The sequence below is a fragment of the Oncorhynchus clarkii genome, chromosome 27 (genome assembly GCF_045791955.1).
Source record: "Oncorhynchus clarkii lewisi isolate Uvic-CL-2024 chromosome 27, UVic_Ocla_1.0, whole genome shotgun sequence".
NCBI lineage: Eukaryota > Metazoa > Chordata > Actinopteri > Salmoniformes > Salmonidae > Oncorhynchus > Oncorhynchus clarkii.
Genome location: NC_092173.1, coordinates 1,969,591 through 1,993,465, shown reverse-complemented (window position 1 = coordinate 1,993,465; position 23,875 = coordinate 1,969,591). Strand labels below are relative to the sequence as shown.

Genomic DNA, 23,875 nt, shown 5'->3' with positions numbered 1-23,875 from the left:
ACTTTCCGAATGCACTAAATCTGTATTCCCAGTCATGTGAGGGCCCAATTTATTTATTTGACTGATTTCCTTATATGAACTGTAATTTTTTGCATGTTGCGTTTCTATTTTTATTTCTCAGTATAGATTCAGCAGAGGCCTGATTTTTTTTCTTGAGCAGATGGTCGAGGGGCCGGAATATAATTACTAAAACATAATCATTTCAAATCTTGATTACATTTGTATATATATATATACATACACACACATCTCTCTATTATGCATGGGAATACTTGGAAACACATTTCCAAAATAAAAATCATTTGGAGCTGATTTCCTGGTGTTCTTAGTCTTATGTCCAACAATAAAATAAGCTATTTATTTTATAATTCAGAAAACTTGGGGGGGGGGCAAATAAAACCAGGGGCCACCAGTTGGGTAACCCTGCAGCACAGTATGGTTTAGGAACGGACTGACATGAGAAAGATGCTTGCTGGCACCTGAAAATAATTTTTTTAACATAATGACAAAAAAAAATACTTGGATCATAATCGTATCTAGAAAATGTCCCATGTCCGTTACGATGCTTATTTTGTCCAACTACTTGGCACACCCCTACTAATTAGTAAGGAGCTCCCCTCACCTGGACAAAACAAAAACCAGTAGACACTAGGCTCTCCATGGAATGTATATGACAACTCTGGTTTAGAATATTGGCAACAGACTCAAATACCACTTCACTTCCCCAATAACATTGCACATTGAAGAAACCAGCAGTAGTGGTGTTTGAGCGAAATCACTGTGGAGGCTAAGGCAATAAAAAAGCCATTACAACCTGTTGCTCTATAACCCATTTGTTCATATGCCACTGATGTACAATAAGGCCGTGACAACAAAAAGACCGTGACAACAAAAATACAGTCACAGTGGCAGAATAAATTCAACTACATATACTCTTAAGTTTGTTTCACCACAAAACCAGAGAGCAACATCTGTCCAGTTAAGTCCACAAAGTAAATATTACGCAACAGCTATACGACCTGCAGCATGGTCAAGCAAGTTATTGTTTGACAGTTTACTAAACAACTACTAATTTAGAACCAGAGTCACCGCAAATCAGCACAAAGACAACAGGAGATTGATGGCAGCTTAATTTGGGACGACATGCTCGTGGCAATGGCTGGAGTGGAATAGGTTGAATGGGATCTGGTTTCCATGTGATTGATGCCATTCCATTTGTTCCTGCCCAGCCATTATTATGAGCTATCCTCCCCTCAGCAGCCTCCATTGCAACAGGAGCACTTTGTCTCACAATGATTGGCGTGAACACAAATCAAAACAGGCCTTTTCCCGCACAGCCAGGACAACCCACAGTTGAGCTCAGCTCAACGATGATTGGCTGCTTCTTTTATAATTAGTATATCAATTGAAGCCAAATACTTGCTGGCATCAATCAATAAATTGCTACAGCAGCAACAGGTCATACTGTTTAGTTCCAGACAGCATCAGATACACATTGAGACAGAGGGGCGCGGATGATTTCTCTGGTGAGATTCAGCCACTTGCGAATTGACTGAAAATTATGAAAACACAGACGAAAGAGACATTTTATATATACACATTTATTTTATTGGTCAAATATTTAGGGAAGCCTGATGAATGCATGCCACAGGACAAGACATACATTTCAAAAATGTTTTATTTTGTTCCTAAGTAATCACTTATATGAATCTCTAGAGAAAACAATGAGTAAAATTAACCTACTATCAAAACAATGTCGATCGAGCCAGTCTGCCATTTCCAGTGAGCCCCCAAGCTGTCAAAGACCTTGAAATGCATTCAAACCAGAGTGAAATCCCAGACGGTCAATGTCCAAGCAATATCTACCCTCTTCTCCCCAAGGTATAAGCTCATAAAGGCTCAGACAAAACTTTCTTAAATCCTGACCATCTGAGCCCTCTAGGCGATACGGCGAGACCAGTTAACAAGAGGTGATGAGCAGTGCCAATGCAAATGCTCCAAACACCCTAGATTCAGCTGCCCAGACTGGGGAACATCTCTGTAAGGGTGGCCTGCTTACTGCTCTTCTTCAGTGGCTTGGAGGTTGAGGCAGCAGCGCTGGAGATGGTGGAGCTCCTTTCCCCCTTATTGGTGGTAGATGAGGGCCCAGACAGCTGCCTCCTCTCCACTGTGTTCCTGTTCTCAGTGGAGGTACGTGAGCGCCCCCTGCTGTCCCTGCTTCGACCACTACCCTCTGGCCTGGAGCTGGAGTCAGGTTTCTGGCGGAGCTGGTACTGGTCGCTGGAGCCCTTGCTGCGGTCTACTGCGCGGACGGCCTCCTCGCGGTCCAACTGCCTCTGCAGCTGGAAAGCCAGCTGCCGGTCCTCCTGCTCCTGTTGCATGCGGCTGAAGAGCACCTTCTCTCTCTGGGCCAGCTCCTGGAGCAGCAGGGCCTTCTCCCCTAGGTCGACTAGGGCCACCTCTCCTCTATCTGCAGCATGGCGAGATGACGAGGATGAAGGACAGAGCAGCTTACTGACCACGACGTCTGCTTTCCCTTCGTTTGGCCCCTCAATGTCACAGCTCTTCCTCTTTGCCGAGGTCACGCCTCTCTTCGGGGTGCCGTGGAGGGGTGTGCATGCCAGTGAATTTCCTGAGGGGACGGTCAGATGGTACACCATGCGCTCTGATGACGTTGAGGCCTCACACGCCGTGCGGTAGCTCTCCGGGTAGAATTCTAGCAAGGGCATTGTTTGCTCTGCTGGCACTTTGGAAGACCAAGGCTTACTCTCTGAGTGCAAGATGTTCTCCTTCAATCGGGCACAAAAGTAAACAGAAGTTAAAGATTAATATTAAAGTGTAGTTGCTAACTGTTTGTTACATTTTGCATCAAGTATTGGCTGAGATATGGAATTTCCCCCCGTCATAAAACCATAAATACCGATAATTTTAGGCAAACAATATTTGCTTTTGTTCTCCTGGGTGTGGGGAGGGGTATGCCCCTCAGTCAAGTTAGGTAATATCTGGGAAATATGTCCATTTATGGGATCCCTTTTGGCTCAAGAGCAAGGCCAAAGGCAAAAGCCTGTAGGGTCTTTCGGTACATAATGTTTATCAGTCACATGTTAGGTGTATGTGGATTCAGAGAGAAGAGCATATTTTTTTTAGTAAATTCTGATTGCACGAGCATTTTGGAGAGTGACAGAGACCCACCTTGTTAGCCATAAAGCTGGAGGTGGGACTAGTCTCGGAGTTGCTGTTGTGTCTTTGTGGAATTGGGGACAAGAACCTGGAAAGAAAATAAATTGTCAGAACACTCCCATGTAATATATTTAATGAAGTCACTTATCCAGAGCAACAAACTGTAAAGGTAGTAGAACCACATATCACAAAGAAGTTATTTATCTGCCTTTTGTGCCATCAGCACACCTTCCAAGGTTCCTATTTTTGTTTGCATTTTGATTCTCTATTCTGCTCTCAGAAGTGTGTACTTGTTCACTCCTACTTATGGATTTACAAGCATTAGATGGGTAGGAGCTCCAACCATTTTCCTTACACCACCAATATTTTTAAACACGAGGGAAAGAGTGCACACTTCTGGGAGAAGAGAGAATCGGAACACAGCGTAAGTCTGATTACGTAAGGGGACTCACTTCTCTATATCTCCAGCGTTGGTGTTCCGCTTCTTCTTTGCTGGGGTGATGTCGTTAGTCCACGTGATGTTCTGTGACTCAGGTCTTGGATTCTGAAGAGAACAGAAAAAAGGGTCTGATAACAGTGATTCATTCCCAATACATAGCGCCTCTAGGGCTGACTCCAATTAGTCAACTAGTCGATTGTTTGGTCAATAGGCTGTTGGTCGACCGAGATGTACAGTGCATTTGGAAAGTATTCAGACCCCTTCCCCTTTTCCACATTTTGTTAAGTTACAGCCTTATTCTAAGATAGATTCAATTTTTTAAAATCCTCAACAACCTACACAATAACCCATAATGACATAGTGAAAACAGGTTTTGCAAAAACAGAAATACAGTAGTTACATAAGTATTCAGATCCTTTGCTATGAGACTTGAAATTGAGCTCAGGTGCATCCTGTTTCCATTGATCATCCTTGAGATGTTTCTACAACTTGATTGGAGTCCACCTGTGGTATATTCAATTGATTGGACATGATTTGGAAAGGCACACACACCTGTCTATAGAAAGATTCCACAGTTGACAGTTCATGTCAGAGCAAAAACCAAGCCATGAGTTCAAAGGAATTTTCCGTAGAGCTCCGTGACAGGATTGTGTCGAGGCACAGATCTGGCGAAGGGTACCAAAATATTTCTGCAGCATTGAAAGACCACAAGAAAACAGTGGCCTCCATCATTCTTAAAATGGAAAAAGTATGGAACAACCAAGACTATTCCTACAGCTGGCCACTCGGCCAAACTGGACAATCGGGGGAGAAGGGTCAGGGTGGTGACCAAGAACCCGATGGTCACTCTGACAGAGCTCCAGAGTTCCTCTGTGGAGATGGGAGAACCTTCCAGAATGTCAAGATTCACTGGGCTGATGAAACCAAGATTGAACTCTTTGGCCTGAATGCCAAGCATCACTTCTGGAGGAAACCTGGCACCATCCCCGAGGGAAAAAAACGAACTTAATCCATTTTAGAATAAGGCTGTAGCATAAAATGTGGAAAAGGTCTAGGGGTCCGAATACTTTCTGAATGCACTACACGTGCCCATCTCAGTGAACTAATCCATTGCGGAGGCCTAGACTAAAAGCCAATTCAAGCTTGATGGGCTATTTGACCAAGGAAAGTGATGAGTACTGCATCAGATAACCTGGCCTCCACAATCACATGACCTCAACCCGATTTAAGATGGTTTTGGATGAGTTGGACCGCAGAGTGAAGGAAAAGCAGCCAACAAGTGCTCAGCATATGTGGGAACTCCCAACAAGACTTTTCAACATGACTGTGGGAAAAGCATTCCAGTTGAAGCTGGTTGAGAGAATGCCAAAAATGTGTAAAGCTGTCAAGGAAAAGGGGTGCTACTTTGAAGAATCCAAAATACATTTAGATTTGTTTAACACTTATTTGGTTACTACATGATTCCATGTGTTATTTCATAGTTGTGATGTCTTCACTATTATTCTACAATGTAGAAAATAGTAAAAAATAAATAAAATTAAAAACCTTGAATGAGTAGGTGTCCAAACTTTTGACAGGTACTGTACATCACCAGTAGTACATTTACCGTTAATTCCTGTAACTTCTAATCTAATCTGTTTGTCTGGTTATGGTCATTTCTGTTAATGCAGTCCATTTATTATTATCATTATTCCAGTCTTACCGTTGTCATTGTCAGAGTGGACACTGTTTGCAGAGCAGACTTCTGAGAAATAAGTTTAAGTTTATTTCATTCCATTTACGTGTTTTGTCAAATCAATTTAGTCGTGGTGTTTAGGTTGGAGCACTGCCGTCAATGTTGAGTTAGGACGCGTACCTGATTACGCATAGGAGTATATAGGCTTATAGGGTACCTGGCCTGCGTGCAAATGTAGGGATATAATGTAGGCATACACATCTGATAATATTTCTGATTGGTTTAAAGCACCACCACTAATGAGCTGTGGAGCTTCTCATAGTAAATATTTTCTTCACCTGAAACAGCAAGCAAATTAAATTATATTTTTACATTGTTGAGAATGACAATAGTTCCTTAATGCATTAGAAAAATATTTCCAGCTCTCCTTTTCGATAACCACTCAGCTTGAAAGGAAAAAATGTCATACTCTGATCTAGAGGAAAGGTTAAAAAAAAGCCTACCTGATTACTTCTTATCAGTGCTCGACTTGGATTGAAATAGGTTCCGGTTCTCATTTTTGGTGCTGGTGCTCCACATTACTTTTCAGGTAATATTCTACTAGAGGAACAGAAGCTCAAGCTGTAGACAATTTGAGGTGCCGGTACTCGTCTCTGGTGAGCTCCTGCCTAAGTCAAGCACCGTTTCTTATCCCTTGTGCAAACCGGCTACAGCTGTCTGTCCCAGGAAACTCTGAAGGCCCAGAATATTTCATACAATGTTGCAAGTTCGCTAGCACAAGCTTGGGGCCCTGGACCCAAGTTGATACAATGTTTCAAGTTCGTTGCAGACGAGCCAATGTGATTTATAGGCAAAAACCTTATCAGGATATTTTCTACCTGCAGGCCACAATCTTTTTATTTGTTGGCTTATAGTCTATTTTTACATAGTTGGCAATAGAAGTTACTTTTTAAGTTTGTATCATTAGTATAAATAGAACTTTGAATAACCACATGACAATGATTGACATATGAAAACATTATGAAACTGAAAATGTGCATATGAAAACCATTACTGCCATTACTGGCACGCAGATTGGTAGAAATTGGCATTTCACATGAGAAAGGTTGTAAACTTCTCATGTAGCCTATTACAGGCAACTTCAGGAGAGTAATGGCAGAAACTGCAAAAGCCAGCAGGAGCAGGAGAATGGTTAGGTCAGGTTAAGGTTTTTTCTTCTGGTTATCTAAATCTCTGGCCTCCTCGAGTCACGTGTCTTATTTCATCAAAGAGTAAGTTTAACACTCTGTCACATCCGGCCGCGACCGGGAGCCCCATGGGGCAGCGCACAATTGGCCCAGCATCGTCCGGTTAGGGGAGGGTTTGGCCTGCAGGGATGTCCTTGTCCCATCAAGCACTAGCGACTCCTGTGGTGGGTCGGGCGCAGTGCACACTGACACGGTAGCCAGGTGCACTGTGTTTGCTACGACACATTAAGGCTCTCGACCTTCGCCTCTCCTGAGTCCGTACGGGAGTTGCAGCGATGAGACAAAACTGTAACTACCAATTGGATACCACGAAATTGGGAAGAAACTGGGGTAAACAATTTTTAATTTTTTTTTAAATAGTACGTTTAAAGAATCAGACAAGCTCAATGCATATAGTTTATTTTATTAAAACACATAGGGTGTGTCTATATGGAAAAATATTATAAATTACAACCAATTGATCGGTAGAAAGAACAGACGACTTTTGGTCGACCAAGATTTTCTTTAGTCGGGGACAGCCTTATGTATGAAGGTATTTTCTTATTTTAAAAGAGCAAATCAACTACCTTAACAGGATATATTTAAGACAAGAGGACATTGGGGGACATTTTACAGGTTTGCAAATACATTTTTTAGCAAGTTGTACAGTACACGCAAGTCGATAATTTTCCTCTCGGATTGATTGTCTTACATTACCTCACAATATCATAGACTCCATAAAGTGTGAGCTCATTTGTTGATAAAATAAAAAGGAAATTGCGGAAAGAAACGGTCATTGATGGTCTAATGGTGAACGTTGATTAAGGTAGCGCCCCGCTGGGGGGCTACCTTAAGACACATTTCAGTTGAATGCATTCAGATTGAGTTTATTGCCCACATTAGAGCGGCTATATCGGTCCACCAATAAAGGACTAGTTAAAGGCCCAGTGCACTACTTCAGGGATTTTAAAAATTATTTATTTAACAAAACAAATATTTTATTATTCCATTTTTTCAGGGGGTGCTGCAGCACTCTCAGCACCCCTACTTCGCATGTATTTTAAATATATTGCGCAAACAGGGGGAATACTAATCAGCACAAATATTTATTCGGATAAATAACTAATAGGAAGGGAATTATAACAAAAGTAACAACAACCTATTTTTGATCAGTAAATGTCATATTATTACTCAAATTGGAACAGTACTGTTATATTAATCATTACCACAAAAAAATATTACTGTACTGCGTTGCCCCCAATATGGTTTGTAACCAAATGCATTTCAAAAGTTCGAACTATGCTGTTTTTCTGACATTTTGTTCCGTTTTTGGTTTCAGATTTCGCCCATGTCACCGACCTGAAAAGCTAACGCAAGCTTCTAAGATTAGAACACTCATTGCACTTTCACAACCTGTAAACCTGATCTACTACTATACAGACCCAATCAATTGAATTGATACAGTATTGCTATTTGCTTTTTGTCAGCAATAAACTATATGTTCTTATGAAAAGGTGGTCTGTGTGGCTCTACAAATGAGGGAGAACCTGAGTATGTAATCTGATATTACAGACTATTAAACCCACCAGCTCCTGGCTGAGCAGTCTGGCCAGCTTGTTGTCATTCTCCAGCTGCGTCTCCTCTTGCCGCCTCCTCTCCTCCTCCAGGCGCTCTTTCTCGTCTGCGAGGAGGCACTGGATGTACTCCTCACTTGCTTTCCTCTCTGCCTCCTCCAGGGCACGCTTCTCCTCTAATATCTGGAAAAGGGTCAGAAGTCATGTCAAGTGTATTCTATGTGACTGAAGAGTATACTAAAATGTAAACTTGCGTTATAACTTGGGGCCAGAGTTTTCCCATGAGGCCATGATCAGGTCCATACCTATGGCCCAGAATTTTTCCTGGTCACGTTACATGGTCAGGAAAAACTCAGGACCGAGGTATAATGTACCCTGAGAATTCACCTTGCTGATTTGATCCTCATACTCTCTCCGTACCTCTCCAGGCAGACTGACTTTGGGTCCGGGGACCAATACTGGAGGCAGAGGGAAACGGCAGGTAAACAAACAGAGAAACTGGCAGGTCAACCGACCTCGCGTAACCCACCCAACAGTGAGAAGAAATGGGTTTGTCTGATTACAAGGTGCTCTGTGAACCCATAATTACCTCAAAGCATTCCCAACCCAGCTGTACTAAAAGACAGAAGCCATTTGGAAGTCACTCATTGTTAAATGAAAAACACTGTCAGTCACTTAACTGTTTCCATCCTCCTCCTCCTCCTGTCCACTGAGCCTGCGTTGGCACTGCATGGGGAACTCAGCCTGCACCCGCTGCCACAGCTCATCATTGACCAGCGTCTTGTTCCTGCCATTGATTCGTGCCCATGTGGACACCCGCTTGCGACACAGCGGGCAGCACAGATTGGCCTTGTCCACCGTCTCCAAGAAGCAAGGCTTGCAGAAGGTGTGGCTGCACGGCAACGTCACCGGCTCCAGGAAGATCTCCAGGCACACAGGGCAGAGGCAGTCCGCTCGGGTCAACCCCCCCGTGCTTCCCCCCTCTGGCGCGGCCATCTCCATTTCAGACACTGGCGGCATCCCTCCGCATATATTTCTGTGGATGCCTCCTTCTGTAGTTGTACCAAGTCCAAATGCACACCAGTGCTAATGTGGTCCCTGTGTTGTTTCAGTGGCTAATTCTTTGGGGGGGGGGACAGTAAAAGTAAACAAGTAGTAGCCACATTAGCTTGCTAAAATAATTTACTGACATGTAGCTAGGTATCTAGCTAGCAAAATAGAGTTACTCGAAGAGTATGCCCAGACAAGCCACAACTAAAGCATTTAACTGGTTAGGTAAGCTTAGCTATATAAATGACTACCTCATACAATTGAGAGATCTAACTAGCTAGCTAGCCAACTAACTAACGTTAACGTAATAAAGTTCGGAACTAAAGCCAGGGTAGCCAGTTTTGTATCAGTGCAAACGTTAAACCTCAAGCACGAACAACGGAGTTGAGGATTATTGGCTATCGAAAAACAAGTTATATTACAAACTCTGATAGAATTTACGAATGAATAGCTTTTTAATGTCCGTACATTGACAACATCTACTTACAAGAGTCGTGTTTGCTGCTCCAGAAAATCATAAGTGTAGCACTTGAAATACCGGGAAAATCATCCGCATGTCGTCAGCAACACTAAAAAAGTGCTTCCGTGTCTCGGATTTTCACAAAAGTAATTAAATAAAAGTCCCCCACGTAATAGTAGAAAAGTGTTAATAACCTGTATCTATCTATTCATGAGACATGAAACATAATTGTCTAACGATGATTCATATTTGTTCATATTTAAGTGACATTTGTATTAAATGTGGGTTTTAAAACTTGTTCCGGTAAAAGTCTTGTAAAGAATACTCCGTGAGGTCTGTAGAACGTAAACGCAGCAAACAAATAAACGTCCCTTTTTCAGGACCCTGTCTTTCAAAGATAATTAGTAAAAATACAAATAACTTCACAGATCTTCATTGTAAAGGATTTAAACACTGTTTCCCATGCATAAATAATTAATGAACATGCACCAGTGGAAACGGTCTTTCAGACACTAACAGCTTACAGATGGCAGGCAATTAAGGTCACATTTACGAAAACTTAGGACACTAAAGAGGCCTTTCTACTGACTCTGAAAAACACCAAAAGAAAGATGCCCAGGGTCCCTGCTCATCTGCGTGATTGTGCCTTAGGCATGCTGCAAGGAGGCATGAGGACTGCAGATGTGGCCAGGGCAATAAATTGCAATGTCCGTACTGTGAGACGCCTAAGACAGCGCTACAGGGAGACAGGACTGACAGCTGGTCGTCCTCGCAGTGGCAGACCACATGTAACAACACCTGCACAGGATCGATACATCCGAACATCACACCTGAGGGACAGGTACAGGATGACAACAACAACTGCCCGAGTTACACCAGGAACACACAATCCCTCCATCAGTGCTCAGACTGTCCGCAATAGGCTGAGAGAGGCAGGACTGAGGGCTTGTAGGCCAGTTGTAAGGCAGATCCTCACCAGACATCACCGGCAACAACGTCGACTATGGGCACAAAACCCACCGTCGCTGGACCAGACAGGACTAGCAAAAGTGCTCTTCTCTGACGAGTCGCGGTTTGGTCTCACTAGGGGTGATGGTCGAATTTGCATTTATCGTCAAAGGAATGAGCGTTACACCGAAGCCTGTACTCTGGAGCAGGATTGATTTGGAGGTGGAGGGACCGTCATGGTCTGGGGCGGTGTGTCACAGCATCATCAGACTGAACTTGTTGTCATTGCAGGCAATCTCAACACTGTGTGTTACAGGCAAGACATCCTCCTCCCTCATGTGGTACCCTTCCTGCAAGCTCATCTTGACATGACCCTCCTGCATGACAATGCCACCAGCCATACTGCTCGTTCTATGCGTGATTTCCTGCAAGACAGGAATGTCAGTGTTCTGCCATGGCCAGTGAAGAGCCCGGATCTCAATCCCATTGAGCACGCCTGTGACCTGTTGAATCGATGGGTGAGGGCTGTGTCATTCCCTCCAGAAATGTCAGGGAACTTGCAGGTGCCTTGGTGGAAGAGTGGGGTAACATCTCACAGCAAGAACTGCCAAATCTGGTGCAGTCTATGAGTAGATGCACTGCAGTACTTAATGCAGCTGGTGGCCACACCAGATACTGACTGTTACTTTTGATTTAACCCCCCCCCTTTGTTCAGGGACACATTATTCATTTTCTGTTAGTCACATCTGTGGAACTTGTTCAGTTTATGGTCTTAGTTGTTGAATCTTGTTATGTACATACAAATATTTACATGTTAAGTTTGCTGAAAATAAATGCAGTTGAGAGTGAGAGGACGTTTCTTTTTTTGTTTACATATACATATATGAGATGAGTAATGTCTGATACATAAACATTATTAAAGTGATTTGTGTTCCATTTATTAAAGTTGCCAGTGATTTCTTGTCTATGCCTATACGCAGCAGCCTCTAATGTGCTAGTGATGGCTGTTTAACAGTCTGAAGGCCTTGACATGGAAGCTGGTTTTCAGTCTTTCGGTCCCAGCTTTGATGCACCTGTACTGACCTCGCCTTCTGGATGATATCGGGGTGAACAGGCAGTGGCTCGGGTGGATGACGTCCTTGATCTTTTTGCCTTCCGGTGACATCGGGTGCTGTAGGCGTCCTGGAGGGCAGGTAGTTTGCCCCCGGTAATGCGTTGGGCAGACCGCACCACCCTCTGGAGAGCCTTACGCCTGCGTGCGGTGCAGTTGCCGTACCAGGCGGTGATACAGCCCGACAGGATGCTTTCAATTGTGCATATGTAAAAATGTCTTTAGCCTACTGAGGTGGAAGAGGCTCTGTTGCGCCTTCTGTATGGGTGGTCCATTTCAGTTTATCAGTGATGTGTACACTAAGGAACTTTCCACCTTCTCCACTGCAGTCCCGTTTATATAGATGGTGGAGGGTGTACCCCCCTGTTTCCTGAAGTCTATGATCATCTCCTTTGTTTTGTTGAGTGAGAGGTTTTTTTCCAAGCACCACACTCCCAGAGCCCTCATCTCCTCCCTGTAGGCTGTCTCATCATCGTTGGTAATCAAGCCTACTACTGTTGTGTTGCCTGCAAACTTGATGATTGAGTTGGAGGCGTGCATGGCCATGCAGTCATGTATGAACAAGGCCCCAGTGTTGAGGATCAGCGGAGTAGAGGTGATGTTTCCTACCTTGACCACCTGGGGGCGGCCTGTCAGGAAGTCCAGGACCCAGTTGCACAGGGCGTGGTTCCGACCCAGGGCCTCGAGCATAATGATGAGCTTGGAGGGTACTATGGTGTTAAATGATGAGCTATAGTCAATAAACAACATCCTACATAGGTATTCATCTTGTCCAGAGGGGATAGGGCAGTGTGCAGTGTGATGGCGATTGCATTGTCTGGATCTTTTGGGGCGGTAAGCAAATTGAAGTGGGTCTAGGGTGGCAGGTAAGGTAGAGGTGATATGATCCTTGACTAGTCTCTCAAAGCACTTCACGATGACAGAGGTGAGTGCTACGGGGTGATAGTCATTAAGTTCAGTTACCTTTGCCTTCTTGGGTACAGGAACAATGGTGTCCATCTTGAAGCATGTGTGGACAGCAGACTGGGATAGGGAGATATTGAATATGCCTGTAAACACACCAGCCAGCTGGTCTGTGCATGCTCTGAGGACGTGGCTAGGGATGCCGTCTGGGCCAGCAGCCTTGTGAGGGTTAACACGTTTAAAAGTTTTACTCACGTCAGCCACGGAGAATGAGAGCCCACAGTTCTTGGTAGCGGGCTGTGTCGGTGGCACTGTGTTATCCTCAAAGCGTGCAAAGAATGTGTTTAGCCTGTCTGGAAGCAAGACGTTGGTCTTGGCGTTTTGGCAGCCTAGCCTAGTCCTCAAATTTGCTTTGTTCAATCACCAGCTACAATGCAGCCTCAGGATATGTGGTTTCCATTTTGCATAAAGTCCAGTGAAGTTCTTTGAGGTCCGTCGTGTTATTGGCTTGAGGGGGGAGGGGGGATGTAAACGTCCGTGGCAATGACGGAGGAGAATTCTCATGGGAGATAATATGGTCGGCATTTGATTGTTAGGTATTCTAGGTCGGGTGAACAAAAGGACTTGAGTTCCTGTATGTGTCCTAGAATTACACCATGAGTCATGAAACACACCCCTCCACCCTTCTGCTTCCCGGAGAGATATTTCATCCTGTTAAATATAATTTAGAGATGCATCAAGTTCTTAAAACCACATGATAGCCTAAATATCTCTCTGCATTCATTGCTAGATATGTTTGCCAACCACCTGAATACAATTTCTTATGAGTGTAATACGCCTTATTAATTTTCAACATCAGTAATAGGCAGATAACCAGTGAGACTGAAAGTGAGGATGAAAGTGAGCCAATGGAGAAACCAACATGTAAGGCCCGTGACACGGTTAGCCATTGTGGCTGCGACTGTTGTAGTTATTGTTACATATAGAGACAGATATGACACTATTGAGCAAAGACAGGTATACATTAGACCACAAGAGGAAGAGAACACACCTAGAGTGCATTTGTCATTCTGGTAAAAACAGGAAACCAAGAAATAACAGACGTAATGGCCAAAGCCATAAAATGCATAAATGTTTAGGGTAAAATGCATTGTCTATTGTATAGGACAAGAAACCAAAGCAAGGCCATGAGTGCATAGGACAGCTGGACATTCCGAGGTCAGAGGGACACACAAAGGAGGGGGTCAGCCAAATGACCAACTGTTGGACTATAGACAGGGCATAGATTTTTAGGACATGAAGAGAAGAGACACATAGTCTACTAGTCCTAATAAGGACAGACATACCAAAGAACACACCAAGCTAAACATAAGATATGAGACATAGGATAAGATGGGCATGTATTATTTTTGGGACATGAAGAGGTCCTGTCACCATTATAACTTAACTGAAAGCAGATATGGGCGTTATTGGGCGTGAACAAACAGGAAGCACAGATTGAAAGATAATGGTGGCAGATGGACTGAGGGAAGTAACTTCATTTGCATGCGGGATGGACACATATGTTGTATGTGTATAAATACAGAGCCAGTGCTCTGGAAAAGTATGTGTTCCGCGGACCATCTAGGCTTCTGATATGTTTGGATTAAAAGCCTATATTGAATTCACAAGTTCTTGTAAGTGTTATATTTTGAAATGATCCTCCACGACACGATTACGGATTGGCGTGTCATTCAGGGAAGGTGTCACATATCAGTTTGCAAACAATGTACAAAAAAAAATTATTGAGTTAATAAAGCTGCATACAAACATGGTCATTTTTTTTGCTTTCTTTGGTAGGGCACCGCCAACATGCAGCTGTTTCAGCCTAGCTTAGTGCTTTCCGTGGTGTTGGGGCAGCCAGCGGAAATACGGAGTGTAAGGGTTGGTCATGTTCTCTAGTGTTCTGTCACTCATGGGGACACTACGTTACCGTAAAATCTATGGAGAGAGCTCGAAAATTCAAGCCCCTTGGGTGCTGGCATAGAGTTACATTAGAAGTGCCCTCCAAGAAGCCTCAAGGTCATTGGCCACCGATAAAATGATGTCAAATCACATATCTACAGGGGCTTTGGTTGGACTCATCATGTCAACGTCACACTTTCAAAATCTTAGCCAGCTAGCTGGAAGTCATCAACATGAATCAAGTCGACAATCTACTGGCAAATCCTTTTCAGTCCTTGTCATATGAAGAGAAATTAGAGATAAAACCTCTCGGTGCTCATCGGCCATTGGACATAAACATTACACAAGTTGGAAATTACAAATTCAACAATGAGGGGTTTGGAAGGGAGCATTGCTAGCATAGCAAAGCAATCACTATTTTGTTTCCCCTGCCTGCTATTCAGTGGAGACGGTGTGGTCCAAGTCTGGGTTTAAGGATTTAAAACATCTGTCTGAAAGGGTTTCAAAACATGAGAATTGTGCATCACATATAGACAACGCTGTCAAACTGGGATAACTGGGGAAATTAAACGTTGTGGCTCAGCTAGACATCGCATATAGACGATCCATTGACCTTCTCAACCAACAAACGGAAGAGAATAGGTACGCACTTGCCAGAATTATAGCATGCATTAAATTGTTTAGAAATTGTGAGACAGCACTGCGGGGCCATGACGAGTCGGCCGACTCCCTGAACCCAGGCATTTTCAGATGTATTTTTGAGACCATGCTTGACGGAGATTAAAGGCTACAAAGGCATTATGACGACCAACCAATTTAAGGGTACACCAATCACGATACAATCCAAAAATGTGTTTTGCATGTATGAAGTGTACAGAGAAGCTATAACTAAGGATCTTTCTGAGACTCCTTTTGCATCTGTACAGGCAGACGAGACCACTGACGTCTCCTGTAAATCACAGATGAGCCTAACGAACATGCTGAGGCATGGGAGCCTACAAACAGGCTGAGGCCTCCCGGTAGCTCTGGACCCGACATCACCCCCAACACAAAAACAAACAACAACAAAAAAACACTCCCCAATGCTTCCCTTTGTTGAGTCGTCATTCTGTAATGAGTAGAGTTGGGAAGCAAGTTCAGGGAGTGAATAAATGTAATAAATAAATAAACAAAACAAGAAACACAAACAGCGCACCGACATGAAACAGGAACAATGACGACTGGGGAAGAAACCAAAGGGTGATGGAGTCCAGGAGAGTGTCATTATAACGCTGGTGACAGGTGTGCAGCCTGGTGACCTAGAGGCCGGAGAGGGAGCACACGTGACAGTGTTGGCCTCTCCAACAGCATAAAACAAGTCCTAGCGCCACTGAATGTCAAGGAGAAGCTGGTTGCACAAACCTACGACAGGGCAGTTGTAATGTATGTGGTGGTGTCCAAACACTACTGAAGGATTCCATCCGACCTCAGAACTTCACTTCCCAGCTATGGCCTGTGGGCAACCAGGAAAAGTTCACTGTCCACCGGCATTTTGAGCTGCACACAGGAAAGAAAACACTTTCTTTATTGAAATCACTCTATGGGAACAACCTGTAGGAGGTCTTGTCTGAGATGGTCTCTCTTCTCAAAATCATCATCCCCCCTCCAATGACAACCGCCAAGTCAGAGAGAAACTTTTCCACCCTTAATTAAAAGGATAAAAACCTTCATACCCAACTCCATGGACCAGAAAAGGTTAAATGCATTGGCCCCGCTGTTAATCCAGCATGACGTCATCCAGAGAATGCCAGACTTTGATGACAAAGTAAATGAGAAGTTTGCCCACAAGAAGGACCGCCGTGCCAACTTCCTGTTCAAGTGAGCACAACACAACAATGTTGAGTTCATAAATATGTCTAGTATGCTGCTGCATAAGTGATGTAATATGCCAGGGAGATATACTGTAGCTAAGAAAGTAAGACTAAGTGTATGTTGTGTAGTAAGCAGTTAGTAGCATATATGCCTCACCTTAAAAATGTGGTCCCTTTCCCCCCTTAGAATTTAACCTACTGTTTGAACTTGGTGTAGAGGGAGAATACTATAAGAATGGCACATATTCTGAATTAGGTCGCTGTCCATTTCAAAAGTGCTGAACCAATAGGCATTTAGACTACTGTTCGGACTTGGTTGTACGCATCTAGCCTATAGACAGTTTTAGAGAAATGTAATAATCAAATATTGTAACATCTTTCACTGCCTGCTTACCTGCTCCCATTGTAAGAGCTTTCATTGTCTGCTCATGTGTCCCTGTTAATTTAGCCTACTGTACGGACTTGGTGTACAGGGAGAATATTGTAAGAATGGCCCATGTTCTTAATTATGTCGCTGTCCATTTCAATAGTGCTGAACGAATAGGCATATAGCCTATTGTTCTGGCTTGGTAGTGCACATGTAGTCTGTGTTAGAGAAATGTCATCATTGAATATTGTAAGAGCTTTCATTGGCTGCTTATGTGCCCACGTTATTTAACCTACTGTTCTGACTTGGTGTACAGGGAGAATACTGTAAGAATGGCCCAAGTTCTGAATTATGTTGCTGTCCATTTCAAAAGTGCTGAACAAATAGGCGACATATTGTCTACATCTGTCTCAGCTTGCTCATGTCTTAATCCAAATTACGGCCTGCCTCTTAACCGCTTATCGTCATATATGCCATAGTTTGTACATCTGCATTGTTATATTGCTATTCTATAGGTGTATCTCATTAGTATCTTAATGTTAGAATTATGCATTAAAAAAAAATATTAATTTGTGTGTTATAGTTAGCTCTGGTGCTTTTCTCCACGAGGAGGGTGGTAAGTTACAGACTCAACAACATTATATTATAGTATCCCCTCTTCGCAACCATGTTTGCCAGTGACAGTCTATTCCAATTTTTTATTTTTTATTGTTCAACAAAAAGTTCAGTAAAATCCCATGTAAATCCAGTTCATATTGTGAGGGTTGTTTTGTTTGTGCAATGCTCTATCAGTTTGTCTTTATATTGTCTATAATAGTAGACACTCGTGATGGTATTGTCCTTCCTTTTTAGACCACATAGGCCTAATAAAATACTTAAAATGGTAGGCTAACTGCTGAGTCTGGATCTCTCTCTCTATCTCTGTGGTAACTTAAAGTAAAGATAAGGCCTCAACAACTTGCTGAATTTATCTGAACTGATATCTTAATTTACGGCGCTGTCCATTTAGAAATTGCTGAACGAATAGGCCTAGCTCATCACAGTTGACTTGCACTAGCTTATACTTAGAGCTAAGTATAAGACAACCATCTCTGCAGCATTCCAACAATCAGGCCTTTATGGTAGAGTGGCCAGACAGAAGCCACTCCTCAGTAAAAGGCACATGACAGCCTGCTTGGAATTTGCCAAAAGGGCACCTAAAGGACTCTCTGACCATGAGAAACAATATTCTCTGGTCTGATGAAACCAAGGTTGAGCTCTTTGGCCTGAATGCCAAACGTCACACGTCTGGAGGATACCTGGCACAATCCCTACGAAGAAGCATGGTGGTGGCAGCATCATGCTATGGGGATGTTTTTCAGAGGCAGGGACTGGGAGACTAGTCAGGATCGAGGGAAAGATGAACGAAGCAAAGTACAGAGAGATCTTTGATGAAAACCTGTTCCAGAGCGCTCAGGACCTCAAATTGGGGCGAAGGTTCACCATCCAACAGGACAACGACCCTAAGCACATAGTCAAGACAATGCAGAAGTGGCTTCAGGACAAGTCTCTGAATGTCCTTGGGTGGCCCAGGCATAGCCCAGACTTGAACCTGATCAAACATCTCTGGAGAGACCTGAAAAAAGCTGTGCTGCAATGCTCCCCATCCAACATGACAGAGCTTGAAAGGATCTGCAGATAATTATGGGAGAAACTCTCCAAATACAGGTGTTCCAATCTTGTAGCATACCCAAGAAGACTCGAGGCAGTAACCACTGCCAAAGGTGCTTCAACATTGTACTGAGTAAAGTTTCTAAATACTTATGTACAGTTGCAGGCGGAAGTTTACATACACTTAGGTTGGAGTCATTAAAACTCGTTTTTTAACCACTCCACAAATTTCTTGTTAACAAACTATAAATACACAAGTAATTTTTCCAACAATTGTTTACAGACAGATTATTTCACTTATAATTCACTCTTTCACAATTCAGTGGATCAGAAGTTTACATACACTAAGTTGACTGTGCCTTTAAACAGCTTGGAAAATTCCAGAAAATTGTGTCATGGCTTTAGAAGCTTCTGATAGGCTAATTGACATCATTTGAGTCATTTGGTGTACCTGTGGATGTATTTGAAGGCCTACCTTCAAACTCAGTGCCTCTTTGCTTGACATCATGGGAAAATCAAAAGAAATCAGCCAAGATATCAGAAAAATTATTGTAGACCTCCACAAGTCTGGTTCATCCTTGGGAGGAATATCCAAACGCCTGAAAGTACCATGTTCATCTGTACAAATAATAGTACGCAAGTATAAACACCACAGGACCACGGAGCCATCATACCGCTCAGGAAGGAGACGCGTTCTGTCTCCTAGAGATGAACGTACTTTAGTGCGAAAAGTGCAAATCAATCCCAGAATAAAGGACCTTGTGAAAATGCTGGAGGAAACGGGTACAAAAGTATCTATATCCACAGTAAAATGAGTCCTATATCGACATAACCTGAAAGGCTACTTAGCAAGGAAGAAGCCACTGCTCCAAAATCACCATAAAAAGCCAGACTATAGTTTGCAACTGCACATGGGGTCAAAGATCGTACTTTTTGGAGAAATGTCCTCTGGTGTGATGAAACAAAAATAGAACTGTTTGGCCATAATGATCATTGGTATGTTTGGAGGAGAAAGGGGGATGCTTGCAAGCCGAAGAACACCATCCCAACCGTGAAGCACGGGGGTGGCAGCATCATGTTGTGCCGGTGCTTTGCTGCAGGAGGGACTGGTGCACTTCACAAAATAGACGGCATCATGAGGGTCGAAAATTATGTGCATATATTGAAGCAACATCTCAAGACATCAGTTAAAGCTTGGTCGCAAATGGGTCTTCCAAATGGACAATGACCCCAAGCATACTTCCCAAGTTGTGGCAAAATGGCTTAAGGACAACAAACTCAAGGTATTGGAGTGGCAATCACAAAGCCCTAACCTTAATCCTATAGAACATTTGTGGGCAGAACTGAAAAAGGTTGTGCGAGCAAGGAGGCCTAAAAGCTTGACTCAGTTAAACCTTCTCTGTCAGGAGGAATGGGCCAAAATGTACCCAACTTATTGTGGGAAGCTTGTGGAAGGCAACCCGAAACGTTTGACCCAAGTTAAATAATTTAAAGGCAATGCTACTAAATACTAATTGAGTGTATGAAAACGTATGTCCCACTGGGAATGTGATGAAAGAAATAAAAGCTGAAATAAATAATTATCTCTAATATTATTCTGACATTTCACATTCTTAAAATAAAGCGGTGATCCTAACTGACCTAAGACAGGGATTTTTTTTACTAGGATTACATGTCAGTGTCACGCCCTGACCTTAGATTATCTGTATTTCTATATATTTTGGTTCCGTCAGGGTGTGACTAGGGTGGGTACTCTAGTTGTTGTATGTCTAGTTTTTTTGTCATCTAGGGTTTTTGTATGTCTATGTTGGCCTTATATGGTTCCCAATCAGAGACAGCTGTTTATCATTGTCTCTGATTGGGGATCATATTTAGGTAGCCATTTTCCCCATTGTTAGTTGTGGGATCTTGTCTATGTTGCCTGTCAGCACTAGTTTGTATAGCTCATGGTTGGTTTGGTTGTTTGTGTTCATTCATTAAAAAAATAATGTACGCATACCTTGGTCCGATCCTTATGACGAACGTGACAGTCAGGAATTGAGTTTAAATGTATTTGGCTAAGGTGTATGTAAACTTCCAACTTCAACTGCAAATGGGATACTGCAATTTTTTATTTGTAATACATTTGGATTGATTTCTAAACCTGTTTTTGCTTTTGTCATTTTGGGGTAGTGTGTGTAGATTGGATTTAAAAAAAAAATTCAATCAATTTCAGAAAAAGGCTGTAATGTAAAATGTTTAGAAAAAAAGTCAAGGGGTCTGAATACTTTCTGAATGCACTGTATATTTCTTTACATTCCCTGACTTGACATGTGACATGCCCATAGGATGTAAGATTTTTTCACATGGTACTTCACTACAACCATCAGAGGTTGCATGTTCAAACTCTGACATATGGTACCAGTCAAAAGTTTGGACACACCTAATCATTCAAGGGTTTTTCTTTATTTTGACTATTCTACATTGTCGAATAATAGTGAAGAAATCAAAACTGTGATTTAACAGATGGAATCATGTAGTAACCAAAAAAGTGTTAAACAAATCAAAATATATTTTGGATTCTTCAAAGAAGCCACCCTTTGCCTTGATGACAGCTTTGCACACTCTTTGCAGACGCTCAACCAGCTTCATGAGGTCCTCACCTGGAGTGCATTCCAATTAACAGGTGTGCCTTCTTTTGGTGTGGCGTGCTTCGGAGGACGCATGGCGCTCGACCTTCGCCTCTCCCGAGTCCTTACGGGAGTTGCAGCGATGGGACAAGACTTAAGAAAGAAAAATTTAAGGAAAAGGATCCATCTTCCGTAAGGATCAAAATGGTTATTAATTAATACAGTGCCTTGCGAAAGTATTCGGCCCCCTTGAACTTTGCGACCTTTTGCCACATTTCAGGCTTCAAACAAAGATATAAAACTGTATTTTTTTGTGAAGAATCAACAACAAGTGGGACACAATCATGAAGTGGAACGACATTTATTGGATATTTCAAACTTTTTTAACAAATCAAAAACGGAAAAATTGGGCGTGCAAAATTATTCAGCCCCTTTACTTTCAGTGCAGCAAACTCTCTCCAGAAGTTCAGTGAGGATCTCTGAATGATCCAATGTTGACCTAAATGACTAATGATGATAAATACAATCCACCTGTGTGTAATCAAGTCTCCGTATAAATGCACCTGCACTGTGATAGTCTCAGAGGTCCGTTAAAAGCGCAGAGAGCATCATGAAGAACAAGGAACACACCAGGCAGGTCCGAGATACTGTTGTGAAGAAGTTTAAAGCCGGATTTGGATACAAAAAGATTTCCCAAGCTTTAAACATCCCAAGGAGCACTGTGCAAGCGATAATATTGAAATGGAAGGAGTATCAGACCACTGCAAATCTACCAAGACCTGGCCGTCCCTCTAAACTTTCAGCTCATACAAGGAGAAGACTGATCAGAGATGCAGCCAAGAGGCCCATGATCACTCTGGATGAACTGCAGAGATCTACAGCTGAGGTGTGAGACTCTGTCCATAGGACAACAATCAGTCGTATATTGCACAAATCTGGCCTTTATGGAAGAGTGGCAAGAAGAAAGCCATTTCTTAAAAGATATCCATAAAAAGTGTCGGTTAAAGTTTGCCACAAGCCACCTGGGAGACACACCAAACATGTGGAAGAAGGTGCTCTGGTCAGATGAAACCAAAATTGAACTTTTTGGCAACAATGCAAAACGTTATGTTTGGCGTAAAAGCAACACAGCTCATCACTCTGAACACACCATCCCCACTGTCAAACATGGTGGTGGCAGCATCATGGTTTGGGCCTGCTTTTCTTCAGCAGGGACAGGGAAGATGGTTAAAATTGATGGGAAGATGGATGAAGCCAAATACAGGACCATTCTGGAAGAAAACCTGATGGAGTCTGCAAAAGACCTGAGACTGGGACGGAGATTTGTCTTCCAACAAGACAATGATCCAAAACATAAAGCAAAATCTACAATGGAATGGTTCAAAAATAAACATATCCAGGTGTTAGAATGGCCAAGTCAAAGTCCAGACCTGAATCCAATCGAGAATCTGTGGAAAGAACTGAAAACTGCTGTTCACAAATGCTCTCCATCCAACCTCACTGAGCTCGAGCTGTTTTGCAAGGAGGAATGGGAAAAAATGTCAGTCTCTCGATGTGCAAAACTGATAGAGACATACCCCAAGTGACTTACAGCTGTAATCGCAGCAAAAGGTGGCGCTACAAAGTATTAACTTAAGGGGGCTGAATAATTTTGCACGCCCAATTTTTCCGTTTTTGATTTGTTAAAAAAGTTTGAAATATCCAATAAATGTCGTTCCACTTCATGATTGTGTCCCACTTGTTGTTGATTCTTCACAAAAAAATACAGTTTTATATCTTTTTGTTTGAAGCCTGAAATGTGGCAAAAGGTCGTGAAGTTCAAGGGGGCCGAATACTTTCGCAAGGCACTGTATAATCCCCCTTTTGAGAATTCTTTGCCCATGACAAAAATATATTTCTCCCTCCCAGTCCTTTTAACACACAACCTCATCTATAGTTGTAGAGTGAGTTTCCTTATATTCTTTCTCTTTTAGCCAGGTAAAAAAATATTTTTCATGATCTGCTAAGCCATTACATTTGTAACTGGCTGTACTTAATTCTATACTTAACATAATGATACACTTAGCATCAAAAGTACCATGATGATTGAGTGTCCATGTAGCTGTACCATAATATTTATATTTACATAATATAATATGTATTTATATTTACATAATATAATATGTACCATAATATCAGACCACCTCCCTGACCCTTGACACGCCTTTGCATCCTAAGTAAACCTTTGGCCCCCAATTGGAATAGGCCAGAGGGCAATACGGACTAAATACTTTTTTGCCCTACATTCTACAGACCCTACCTACAGAGTATTCTCTACAATACTTTTACTGCGGCACCCAGAATAGTTTTTGCTCTGCAGTGATTCACCTTGTGGCCAATGGAATGGGTGGAGTAAAAGGCCAGCAACACTCAGTATTATTCAGAGCCCCATGAAATGAGTATTCCAAACCCAAAATATAATTGTTTTTTCTATATAAACCAATATGCAATTTATAAGCCTACACTGTATTGCATTGGGACATATGGAATGGGTAGAGTAGAAAGGGCTGCTTGTTATTTAGACCACAGTCATCCAAGAAATAATAGTTTATATATATAGTTTAACATTATGCACTAGCAAAGCTGCAAAAACGATTGATTTCGTATTATACACATAGCGTTTTAAACATACTTTTATTCTGAAACCAAAATCGGAAGCGTTAGTGTTGATGCCTGCACACTAATGTTGATGACATAACGCTATTGGGAAAGACGCAATAACATGGACGTGTTCGAATACTCATACTAACCGCACTATTTGTGTCGTAAATTGAGTATGTAGTATGCTTATTGGTCATAGTATGGATATAGTTAGAATGACAGATGTCGTACTAAATTCGCCAAAATATG

General features: G+C 42.5%; 1 protein-coding gene across 1 annotated transcript; it reads right to left on the bottom strand.

Annotated features, from left to right (window-relative positions):
* Nucleotides 1-1,585: 1,585 nt before the first annotated feature.
* Nucleotides 1,586-9,715, bottom strand: LOC139386289 (ring finger protein 168). Its single transcript, XM_071131784.1, has 7 exons — nucleotides 9,632-9,715; nucleotides 8,775-9,215; nucleotides 8,482-8,552; nucleotides 8,107-8,277; nucleotides 3,633-3,724; nucleotides 3,193-3,268; nucleotides 1,586-2,789 (listed from the first exon to the last, which is right to left on the bottom strand). The coding sequence occupies exons 2-7, from the start codon at nucleotides 9,112-9,114 to the stop codon at nucleotides 2,013-2,015; spliced, it is 1,527 nt and encodes a 508-aa protein (XP_070987885.1). The 5' UTR covers nucleotides 9,115-9,215; nucleotides 9,632-9,715; the 3' UTR covers nucleotides 1,586-2,012.
* Nucleotides 9,716-23,875: the final 14,160 nt, after the last annotated feature.